At 36.3% G+C, this 12,674-nt stretch overlaps 1 protein-coding gene across 5 annotated transcripts in view; it reads left to right on the top strand.

The window, feature by feature from the left end:
* Positions 1 to 12,674, top strand: part of KIF16B (kinesin family member 16B) — a 399,273-nt gene that overhangs the window by 243,617 nt on the left and 142,982 nt on the right. For 2 of the 5 annotated variants that reach the window (XM_019516254.1, XM_019516253.1), the window contains 5 exons: positions 561 to 1,919; positions 6,660 to 6,818; positions 7,684 to 7,783; positions 8,675 to 8,725; positions 9,526 to 11,932. In XM_019516254.1, the coding sequence (XP_019371799.1) occupies positions 561 to 1,919; positions 6,660 to 6,818; positions 7,684 to 7,783; positions 8,675 to 8,725; positions 9,526 to 11,715 (3,859 nt within the window). In that variant the 3' untranslated portion in view covers positions 11,716 to 11,932. Of the gene's footprint in view, positions 1 to 560; positions 1,920 to 6,659; positions 6,819 to 7,683; positions 7,784 to 8,674; positions 8,726 to 9,525; positions 11,933 to 12,674 lie in introns of those variants that run through there. The other 3 variants (XM_019516257.1, XM_019516256.1, XM_019516255.1) reach the window with 2 other exon arrangements.

The raw sequence follows: 12,674 nt of genomic DNA, 5'->3' as shown, positions 1-12,674 counted from the left end.
CTGTAGCTAGTCCTAAACTTAAAGCCAAATACATCAATGTGTAATAATAGGTTTTTTAATGGCAACATTTGGGTGGAATAAAACATCACCTCTAGTTTAAACAATGCAGTTTTTTTGATTCTATCATGATGCTGATGTTGGATTATTTCTCTGCAGTATAAGCAAGTGTTATGTAGTTATTGTACAAGACATCATTAGTATGGGTCAATATATATAGTTCAAATACCTTGAATTTACTTTCATATAAATTCATACAATGATTTAAAGTTCATTTAATGTTGGTTTAGAATATTTAAATATTATAATGGATCTGTTTGTCATGCAGATTCAGTTTCTCTCTGGAAACTGAGCAAATATAAGGTGCTAAATTATGCTCTTAATATGAAGTAAAATGCATATTATTGAAATCAAAGTTACTTAAAACGAAAGAGTTCTAGTTCATGTATACTTCAAGATCGTCTTCCAAACCCTGTTAATTTTTAGGAAAATAATGACTCTAAGGAAAGGGAAGTATGTTTTGAAGGAATGAAGCCTCACATGTACACATTCTTTTATCTTAGGAAACAGATCGAAGAAATGGAAGAAAAACAAAGGTCTAACAAGGCAGAGCTGGAAAGGATGCAACAAGAAGTAGAAACACAGCGCAAAGAAACAGAGATAGTGCAACGGCAGATCCAAAAGCAAGAAGAGAGCTTGAAACGACGAAGTGTTCATATTGAGAGCCGATTAAAGGACTTGTTGGCTGAAAAAGAAAAATTTGAAGAAGAAAGACTACGGGAACAACAGGAGATAGAACTTCAGAAAAAGAAACAACAGGAAGAAATATTTTCTAAAGTTAAGGAAGAGCTGCAGCGACTACAGGAACTTAATCACAATGAAAAAGCTGAGAAAATGCAGATTTTCAGAGAATTGGAAAGACTTAAGAAGGAAAAGGATGAACAGTATATAAAGCTGGAATTGGAAAAAAAGAGGCTTGAAGAGCAAGAAAGGGAGCAAGTGATGCTGGTAGCTCACTTAGAAGAACAACTTAGAGAAAAACAGGTTATGATACAACTGCTGAAGAGAGGAGATGTGCAGAGGGTTGAAGAAGAGAAAAAGGACCTTGAAGATATTAGAGAATCTCTCTTAAGAGTCAAGGAAGCCAGATCTGAAGGTGAGGAAGACTGTGAAGAGTTAGAAAAAGCACAGCATAAGTTTATGGACTTTAAAAGAAAGCAGCTAGAACAGTTAACTTTTTTTGAGAAAGATTTAGTTCAACAAAGAGATCACCTGGAAAACGAAGTAGCAGATGAACATGAAGCTCTGGACTATTTAAAATGTAAACATGAAGAACAGTTAAATCTCCTCATGAAAGATGAAGACAATGGCTTGGATGCTGCCCTGCTGGCTGAAGAATTTGACAAGATAAGGCCGGCAGAATACACACTACAGTATAAAGAACGTCAGCTTCAATACCTGACCAATAATCATTTGCCAGCTTTGCTGGAAGAAAAGCAGAGAGCTTCTGAAGTCCTTGAGCGAGGTTTGCTAGGATTAGATAATACTCTTTATCAAATTGAGAAAGAAATAGAAGAAAAAGAAGAACAGCTTTCTCAGTTTAGAGCCAGCACAAACCAGCTCCAGCAGCTTCAAGAAACATTTGAATTCACTGCCAACATAGCTCGTCAGGAAGAAAAAGTTCGGAAAAAAGAAAAAGAAATTCTTGAATCAAGGGAAAAACAGCAGAGAGAGGCACTAGAACAAGCTGTGGCCAAATTGGAAAGAAGGCACTCAGCTTTGCAGCGTCGTTCCACAATAGACCATGAAATTGAAGAGCAGAAACAAAAACTTGCAACTTTGAACAACAGCTGTAGTGAACAGGCAGGTCTTCAAGCTAGTCTAGAAGCTGAACATAAAGCCTTGGAACAAGATAGAGAACGGTGAGGATTATGGGTAACATCAGCTTAATTGAATCTGTGTAAAAATGTGTGTGTGTGTGTTCCCCAGTGTGTTAGATAGGAAGAGAGATTCTTTCATTTACCAGGCAACATTCTTTGAGTAGGTGTGATATCTTTTATTAGACCAACTGAGTAGTTGAAAACAAGTTCTTAGCAAGCTTTTTGGCTTAGTCACCCTTCTTTAGCCTATGCCTGAAGAAGAGTGACTGCGCCCAAAAGCTTGCTAAGAACTTGTTTCCAACTACTCAGTTGGTCTAATAAAAGATGTCACACCTACTCAAAGAACCTTGCCTGCCAATGTCTTTAGACCAGCATGGCTACAACCAAAAACCTCTTCCATTTACCAGTATTCCTGTTACATACTGTATTAAAAGCATTTCCCTGAATGTACATCTCTGAACACTGTCTGTATTTCTTGCTCACCAATCAGTATTTGTTCTGTGTCTGCTCCTTATCCCATCTCTATCAATGTGATATTTGTGTGTGTTGCTATATTTAAGTTCTCAATTTGAACATAATTTCCTTTATTCTGACAATTCAGTTGAGTAACATGCGGCTGTACCTTTTTTAAAAGCAGTCTTCACCAGTAGTTAAGATGCGTGTATAGATTTGTTTTACATCTTTAACTCCATTTTGATGGTGATACTATAGTATGTCTTTGCAGTGAGATTAAGAATAATTGCTGACTCTAATCAAAGACTCTTTGTCATGGTACCTGCAAGCTAGAGGACTGTCATACAGAATTTAGCAAGGTGTTGACATTGTCTGCCACAGCATTCTCATTAACAAGCCATGGAAAAACAGACTAGGTGAAGGTCCTGTAAGGTAGATACATAACTGTTTGGATTATTTGTACTGAACAAGTAATCATCAATGGCTCATTGGAAGGATGTGTCAAGTGGGTTTCTCCAAGGTCTGGTATTGTTTAATGTAGTCATTAATAATTAGCACAGTGGGATTGATAGCAAGCATAGCAAATTTGTGGACAACACTAAGTAAGGTGGAATTGTAGATGCACTGGAGATCAGGGCTAGGGTAAAGAAATACCTGGATAGACTGAAAAAATGGTCTGCAACCAATCAGATGACAGTCCACAAGAACAAATGCCAAGTTGTGCACTTGGGATAAAATATTGCATGCACAAATACAGACTGAGGAATGCCTGGCTAGATTGCAGTACTGCGGAGAAGGACCTGGGGTTTACAGTGGACTATAAACTGAGCCAACCAGGTGCTCTTGTTTCAGAAAAGCCAACAGCATACTGGGTTGTATTAACCGGAGTGTCACTTGCAAATCAAGGGAAATTAGTCTTTCACTCTGTTCAACACATTTAGGCATCTCTTGGGGTACTGTGTCCAGTTTTCGGCTCCACACTTCAAGGAGGATACGGACAGGTTGGAAAAAGTCCAGAACAGAGCAGCAATAGGAATCTCCATGTTTACAAGTTTTCAAGGTCAAGTTATGGGATGGCCTAATTAAGGATCTTGATTTGAGGAGGGGGCTGGACTAAATGGCCTTGTGAGATTTCTTCCAGCCCTGCTTTCCTATGATCTTGTTTCCTGGTGTGAAATAGTACATATTATTTATTGGGTGACGAGTTAGCTAGTTCTAGGGTTGGAACTCACATCTGTGGTAGACTTAAGATGGTCACAAGTGATCTGACAATGTATTTCATCTACCAGCATGCTTTTAAAGAGTAAGCAGACAAACACAATGTTTGTTTCTTTGTGGTTTACTGTAGGATGACAGTAAAAAAAACAGATTTCTTCTTAGAAGAGAAAGAGATCTCCTTACCAGTCAGGCAACATTTTTTCTGGTCTCAATGAGAAACGTAATTCCTTAGTGATGATGGGTGAAAAGTGAAACTGCATTGTGGATTCTAAAGGGTTAATAAAACAGTAACCAATATTGAAGATGTGACTGGTAATTATAATACCTGATTCAAAACTACAAACATATTGGTCCTCTGCCTATAAAAACTGAAAGTTTTTTTTCAGTGTTCTATTGCCTGAAGAAATACTTGAATATCTAGGATGCTATGCTACCAAAACGTCTGTTTAGAAATCAACCTATTTAACATAAGAATGTGTTCCTGTATCTGACTTCTAAATGAAGTTGTGTAAGTATATCAAGTAACAAAATAATTCAATCTGTTAATTAAAAGAAATTGATAGTAACTAAGTGCTGAATCAAGGCAATTTGTTAATTAGGAAAGGCATAGAGGATTGAACATTTGCTTGATTTCAGACTAGTATTTTTTTTTCTTTTCCATCTGTTCTTTAAAATGTGTTTTATTTTTCTCCTTGGACTTACGATGAAAGAACTTGCATAAATTCTTACCAGCCATCAGATATAGGGCTATATTTTAAGGCATGCTAGCAGAGAAGTCAGGTCTTATCATTTACTTTGGGTCCCTTTTACAGAAAGAGGGTTTTGTAAAAATAATAATCAGGTTCACACTTTCCAGGGTGAGCTTATATAGCACAGCTGTGGAAGTAATGTATACCTAGGTAAGCAGTTTCTGCCTTCTTCTGAGTGTCATGGCCAAATAATCCTGAAGAGATTATATTTGTGAAGACTGTAAATTCTTCAGTGCACTCAGGTCATGCTATCCATGTGGTTTGGAATGAATAATATCTAGCAGAATGGAGGCCCAAACTTCATTGGGACTCTTGGAGCACTTTTACACGTGCTCTGGGAGTGGGGAGGGTGGCATTTCCTGTATCAGCATCCCTGTGCTTAAAAAAGACAGTGGGGGTGCTTGGACTAAGGCTTGTTTGACAAGATTTAGTGCAAGCGCCCTCACCACCATTTTTAAGCACAGGCATGCTGATGCACGAGATGCAGGAGGCTGCTGGAGCATGACAATGGACACACTCTGATAGTCTCCATTTAATCCATAATTCCAGCACGTCCAAGCAGCCTCCGCACTCATATATAGGCATTAATTGGGCATTAATGCATGATAAATTCAACAAATAATCATCTGCATATGCACACAATGTTTTTTCTTCTTCCTGCTAATGTGTTTTAACATCTTTAGATACTGTGTAAACTCTTCTTATATTATCTATTTCATGACATCTTTCTATACATGGTTTGTGTAGAGTTCTTTCTTGGAAGGAAAAGCTCCAATAATTGTTGGCCGTCTCAAAAACCACTAAAACCAGGGGTCTGGTAGAATACTCTAGGATAAGTGAAGACTTTGCAGTGAGCTGTCAGTCCTTCAGAGCTGGATACAATTATTCTCTAGCTTATAGTTTGTTGCCAATTTTGTAATTTTTAAATTACTTCATCTGACAGTATATTAGGACAAAATGTTGTGCCAGACAGTAATGACTACAAGTTAACTTGTGCATACAGAATTGTTTTTATTGGCAAGGTATTGTCATTTACTACATAATGCAATAAAGAAAACACAACACAGCATGTTTTATTGTTGCATTAATGGGCCAATATCACTAAAAAGTAGCAGTGTCAGAATAATCACAAACTGGCAAATAATCGCCCAAAAGGATAAATTCACAGCTAGTGAGTCATTTCAGGAAGTAGTAGATTTTCCTGTAGAACACTTATTGACTGGGCAAAAGATGGATCATTTTCCTCTAAGTGTAGTTGTGATTCTGTGACTACAATAATCTTTGTGGATGTACTCTCCCATCAACTTTCTCTCATAATTTGAGACCTTGTTACTACAATATCTATATAGGTCAAAAGAATCGCATGGGTTTTGGCTGTAGTTTGATAGGGTACCTCACTTCAAAAGTGAAGTGACAGCTTCTGTTCTTTTTTTATCCCTTACCCAGCACATGATGTTTTTCATTTCTTCGTTTATTCGTTTTTGAACTCTGAGAGTGGTAGAGCAAAAAATGATGGTATTAGGTTGGAGGTTACATGGCTGAAAAATGTGGATCTATGAAAAGGTAGTATAGGCAAATATTACTTGTTTAAATTATTTCCCTTTTGTTTACAGTGATGATCTTTCCCCCCATTATTGTGCTGAATTTAAAATTATTGATGTCCAAAAAGGAATCCATTATGCATATAAATGAACATGACTGATACATTTGTTACAGAAAGTGTAAAATGATGTATTCAGTTATACAAAACAAATTGTAGCTTATTGTTTTAAGGGTGCATTTCCAAATTCATATACAAGACACATCTGAAAAAATAATCTCATTTATGCATGTTGTGGACAATTTTACGGATTTTATCAGCGAGTTATCCTGGCATATTGTCACCATGTCTGCATTTATTTGATTCTACTGGCATGTCCTGTGAGTTCCAGTTCTCTCAGACTGGAAATAGAATTGAAATCAGATATAGAGTTCAGAATTGAGGTGTATTCATAAAAGGTTTTAATGGGCTGGACTTATGAATCACACTTTAATGTGTTGAGTAAGCTGTTAGTAATATTGAAAGTTATTGAAGTTGATTTATTGAACTAAAATGCCTACATTTTAATGTAGTTGTTTTCAGATGATGAATGTATTCTTCACCATCCAAATATGCAATAATAATATAATTTACATTAATATTTGTATGGCTATAGAAATTCCAAAGGTCTTATATAATATCCTTATATAATTACAGCATCTCTTTGTTGTATGTATATGAACTTGGAAATCAATTTAAATAACAGCTAAATTAAGTGTTTCAGACAGTAAAGACTTTTGTTAGAACATACAATTTGAATTATATTTTAAGATCTCTTTGTAGGCTGGATCAGGAAATTCAGCAGCTAAAACAGAAAATTTATGAAGGTGATAGTATTCAAAAACCTTATTATGGAACAACAGAAGAAAGAATCTCTCTCACCAGTTCCCCTACCAGCCCTTCAAAGTCCCAGTCCCATTTGATTCCACCAGTTGATGACAGGTACGTAAATTAATTTCATTAGGCTTGACATGACTTTAAACAGTGCAGTTAAATCATAGCAAATATTTTAGGGTGGGGGTGTGTGTGTGTGTGTGTGTGTGTGTGTGTGTGTGTGTGTACACGTGGTCAAGATTGGGGTTTATTTTTCAATTACCAAGCCATACTAGAATTGCACAGAATCACAATGCTTTTATTTTGAAATATTTTTTGTAATCTGTAGGTTACTCTGTTTTATATATACATACTGAATTCAATAAACACCTTGAGATTTCTTGGCCTTGTATTGATTTAAATTTGTACCTAAGTGTTGATTTGCTTATGTGGCTACCTGATTTACCCCTGTGCATTCTGAAAGCACCCAAGTAAATTAAATTCTATTATTTTATAGTAAAGCAGCCTGGCATCATGTTAAACACACTGATTTAATTACTTTCCCTTTCATTTAATTTTATACTTATGAATACAATATTTAATATAGACTTCTGAAACTTTCATTCTGTGTAAGTTTATTACAGTTTGTTTAAAGTACCGATGTTGGGAATGTTACAGAAAGAAACTTGTAGGAAATAGAAACAAAAAATAAAACTGGTATTTCATTTTGGAGATGGACACTTATTAATGGCATACCATGGTCTACTGACTTGCCTGAATCTCTTATTTAATTAGTTGTTACCTTTCTTATCTCTAAGTTAAATAAAGCTGGTTAAAAACTAAATGCTTGGGACCTATAAAGTTTGTTCACCATTTTGTACATTTTCTATGTTTAAAAATGCTTGATGTGTATGAACGGTTAAAAGAACAGTTTTAAATACTGTTGGTTTTCTGTATAAGAATAGCCTGTTTTTGTTTTACTTCTGTCTTAAAGATTGAGTGCATTTATTGAAGAAGAAGTTCAGAGGCGTCTTCAGAAAATTCACCATGAAGATAACCGGATGAGCCTGTCCCAATGTACAGAAGTTCTAAAGGTGAGCAAGAGTTAGATAGGAAAAATACTCATTACTTCAATTTCTTTGACGAAATCCCATGGTTTTCTGGCTTATTATAACTTCAGTTTATTAAATAATTACAGTACTGTAAACGGTTATAATTTTACTTGGGTAGAAGAATATGTTTCAAATTTCGAGTTTTGTGCCCTCATCTAATCCTGAGGGGAAATGGGGAATTAAAATCAAGGAATAAAATGCTGACTATTATCATCAATGGTAAATCCCCATTTTACATATGGCTTTAGCACTGTCAGGATTTAAACAGATGACAAGACTTCACCCATTTCACCAACATTTTTCTTGTAGAATGGACAATAATCTTTTAAGTGTTGCACGGGGAGAGGGAGGGTTGTGAGTTGCATCTTACCTTGGGTGCAAAACTTGTCTTTTCATATTCAAATGAAAATATCAGTGGTGCAAAGGCCTTCAGCTTTTGCAAAATAATGCAGAAGGTTTTTGGATGCCTTTAATATGCTTATGTTCATGACAGAAGAAAAAAATTAGAATAGAAAAAATAATACTTGCCATTTCCAACAAAACATCCTTCAAATGGTTGTAGCTGGGGAAGCCAGGCTTTCAAAGGTGGAGGCTTAGCCGTCCAGAATCTGGCTTCAGGGGGTCCTTCAGGAAGGAAATTGGACAAAGCTTTTTTGGGGGAGTGCTGAGGCAGTGTTTTCTCCGGGACAGACAAGGATCTGTGTTGCAAGCGGTGTTATTCAACTATGAAGTTGCATTTTAACAAATACAAATATAGGAATGGATATTTTGGCAGCTAACAGATTACTTCAGATCTTTTTTGCTATCAGCAGTTCTGAAGTAACTTTTATTAGAAGGAAACTTTTTTGATTGCATGAATCTTTTGGATCTTAGGATAATGAGAAGCTTCATAACGGTACTGTTCAACGCAAGCTGAAGTATGAGGTAAGTTAGTTGTCAGAAAGAACTGAGTGTTTTAAATTATAGCATGCTCCGTAATTAAATTTCTTAATGTTTAGCGGCATAATTAAAATTTTAAATTCACAGCAAGATTAATGGCTAACGGGGAAGTCAGTGTATTTTGCAGGCTTTAAAATTAAACTGATTCCTGCAGGTTGGGTAAAATTTTTACTTTATTTGAATGGCATGGAATGGAGAAATCTTCATAATTCCTTACTTGGAACAGTATCCCTTTCTCATATCTATAGAACAAAAATGGTTCATGAACAGAAACAAAAATTATTCTAAGTCCTTAAGCTATTCTGAAGTCTGGTGGTCTCTACTATCAGAATTATATTTGAAGAAGTAGTATACATGATTATATTCTGAAGGGCTAATTTTAGACAATCTAAAAGTATTTCTTAACCAAATGTTTTAGGAACACAATGTTTTATTTGGCAAACTACATTTTCCTTTTCCTTCCATGACAGCCTCCATGCTTTAGAAGCTCATGTTTCATAATCTGTTCCAGGTTAAAAAAATTACACACGCACACACACAGTTACAGAAGTGAAACGGATACTGTAAAAAAATTAGAAAAAAAGGTGTGGGTAAAGAGGGTTACAATTCCTGAATCAGATCTCAAATCAGCTTAACCAGATTTTCTCTCTCTATTCTAATATACTCTGAATGCACAAACTTTACCAAAATTAAAAATGAATTTAACAAAAGTTCAAATCAGTTTTTGTTTTTTGTTTTTAAAAAAAGCAAGCTCTTCTGTTTTTTTCTTTTAACGCTTTAAACAGAAAAGACAACCTTGGCAGCTACATTGTAGCCTACCGGTTATTTCTCAAGATGACGCCAGTGGTTCTAATTCAACTGGAGAAAAATCAAGGACAGATCTCAAAAAACAGGATGACTGTTTAGAGATGTGGAATTTATTTTCTGTTACTAGAAGAATCTTTTTCCCTTTCACATCACAAGCAAGAGTTTGGAATGAAAAGAACGATTTAGAACAGGAATGCTTTTCCTGCCAGTTTGGTAGTGAATACAAAGTGAATCCCAGTAACAGTAATAGTATTTATAATAGGGTGAACATTAATTCTCAGAACATAACACATGCTTCTGTGCAAAATCAAGACATAGTCAACATGGAACATTTACAGCATAAAATGACAAATCTCAAGAACGTTGAACATGCAGAGTTTTCTTCTAAGGACCAAGACAGCTCAAATGCTGAATCTGATCATTCCTACTTGCAACGTATGTGTGCCTTACAACCTTTAGCCTGTGCTAATGAGAAGGCTAGTTTTAACAGCCTGTCTAGCTTTAATCTGCCTCAGTCCAATATACTTCCCGAAGTAGCTGTAGAAGAGAACGTTTTATTTAACACGGTGCACCTGACAATGCAAGATGAGCCCTATGTTTCTTATCTGCAAGTTGATAAAGACCTAGATATTAACACAATAAGAGCCTCCAAATCAAAGGCAGCATATTCTGATACAAGATCAGAACAGAGCTATGGTTTTGGATATCTTTTCAGCAAACTTTCTGGTCTTTACAAAGATGCTAGTGATCAGCTGCACTGGAGTACTCAGATTATTAACCAAATAAAAGAAATGAGCATTCAGTATGAGAAAAGTGAGAGATGTGCACAAATAATAGCATTGCTGAAAAATTTGCCATTTATGAAAAAGTTACAGGTAGATGTGCCCTTCAAATCAGATTTAAAGCAAGCAAAGCCTCTCTCTACTGTGCAGGCCAAAGCTCATAGTGATGACACCACTGAGCCAGAAAATCTCCCGCAAGCTGAGGATACAAACATGTGTGTATTCCCCAGAGTCTTAAACATAAACACAAAAAATGCATCTGAAGGCTCAGTTCAGGAGTTTAGAAATGAAGTACCGGAAAATACTCTTATATTAAGGCAAACAATTGTTGACTTTCCAGAGAAATTACTGAGGCTTCAAGCTGGTTCTCTGGAAAGACAAGTGGAGCGTGTGATCTGTGCCTTACCCCAAATTTGTGTCAGTATGGCAGAATTAAAAGGCATATACTGGCTTGCTGTTGGCAATTGCAAAAATCCTGATCCTGTGCCTGCGTGTTTGCTTTTGTTCAGTTCCACTCTGTACGCTGCTGTTGTTTCAGTAAACCAGCAAGACTATTGCCAGGATTCCCTGGTGATTTTTCATAACATCCCAATTGCCATGATAAGGGAGATTCAAATTGGTTTTGCTGGGCAGAGTATCAGGCTTCTGTGTTCTACTGAAGATAATTTACTCACAATATTTACTTGTAACAAGCACCTCACTCAGAGGATATGCCGTGACATACTGAGTATTTTGATTTCCGTGTCGGACAACCCTGATTATTTAAATCACAAGCTGCTGAAAGAGGATTTGTTGCAGCTTTCACTTGACTGGACGTGTGAAGTCACAGACTTACTTTTTTCAAGTGGCCTACGGTTGTCCTGCCAATTTAGGACTATGCTAGCTGATCTAGTCTATTTACTCCATGAAAATATGGAAAACAATAAACCCCCTTTAGGAGATATTTGTGTACTGCTCTATACCACAGTGAAAATAGACTGTTCTAAAGAAATGACCTACAGATCACTTGTTCTTACATCTACTCATATAGGACTCATAAAAGAAGACAGTGTGTTTTACCCTATTCCTAGTTTTTTGTGTACTTCACCTCCAAACTCACAGTTTAGCAAAATTCAGGTATATTCTTTGAAAGAGCTCCGGTGTATAACTATCCTAGATAAAGAGGATTTAACAAAAATTGAGCTTGTCTTTTCTAAACACAAAAAGGTTGGATCTGATTCAGCAAGCAGTTTTTCTAAACCACGCCTAAAAGAGACGCATATCCCACTAACAGTTACACTACCGTTTTTTCAAGAGGGTTCACAGGTTCCATCAGAAATCTGGAAATTAACTTTTAGTTCAGATGAAGACGCCATTGGGTTAATTATGTATTTGACTGGGCGTTGAGATCCGAATGCATTTTGGATAGTACAAAAGTACAGGCTAAAGCACTTTTGCTTACCTAATAGTAATAAATAAATAATAAATAGTGATTAAAAAGTGTGTGTAAGACAATATGACAGGGCTCCTGTGTATCTCACCTAGTAGCAGTTGGTTGTTTGCTTTGTGTAGGTCTGTAATATACTTTTTGAAAAGGCAAAGAATTTATAAAATATTCCTATTTGGTGTGCTGAATGGATGAGCGTATTCATAGGCTAATGCTTCCTTCCTTTCCTCCTGGGTAGCAACAACGCATGGGTCAGTGGCAGCTGCCACAGCTGCTCTTTCTGTCCCGCTCCAAAGTGGGTGTCATGGGCTGCTTCCTGGTCACCCCCTGTTAGCTACACTAATGCTTCCTCTGCCACTCACTCTGATCCCCTCCATCTCCTGTCCTAGCTATGCCAGGTGTTTTAGATGACATCTTGCCTACCTTTCATCAATTGTTACCTACTTCAATAGTTCTTTTTCTGATTCCTTGAATACATTGTATATCTGGATTCCATGGTGCTCATCCATTCAGTGTGTTTATTGGCTCAATTGCAAAATGTAGATGCCTCATCCCCACTAGGATAATGACGCTTCCAAACCCATTAACAAAATTAAAGTGTGTGACATTTTATCCAGTTAAGAGATAGCAAGGGTATTGGTGTGCATTTATACAAATAAATTCTAAAAATAATAAGGCTGAAAATCTGAAGACTGAACTTTATGAGTTAACTTTTTGCTTATTTTGTGGTAAAGTAGGCCCTTTTAAAATGCTAGTTATTGATTGATAGTATGTTTTCCTCATTAATCTTAGTAGTGCTTGCTTTGCTGCATGAAACCTCATTTTAAAGCATTTTTAAAGTATTCTCATGCTAAGTGGTATAGGGACCTACCTAATGTCATGGGTGTTTTCCTGTACTTATTCTCCACTCAGTTCAAGC

The sequence above is a fragment of the Gavialis gangeticus genome, unplaced genomic scaffold, assembly GCF_001723915.1.
Source record: "Gavialis gangeticus isolate Ggan-Ray unplaced genomic scaffold, GavGan_comp1, whole genome shotgun sequence".
NCBI classification, from domain to species: Eukaryota; Metazoa; Chordata; order Crocodylia; family Gavialidae; genus Gavialis; species Gavialis gangeticus.
Note: the sequence above shows the minus strand (reverse complement) of the source record. Positions and strands in the feature narration are given on the sequence as shown.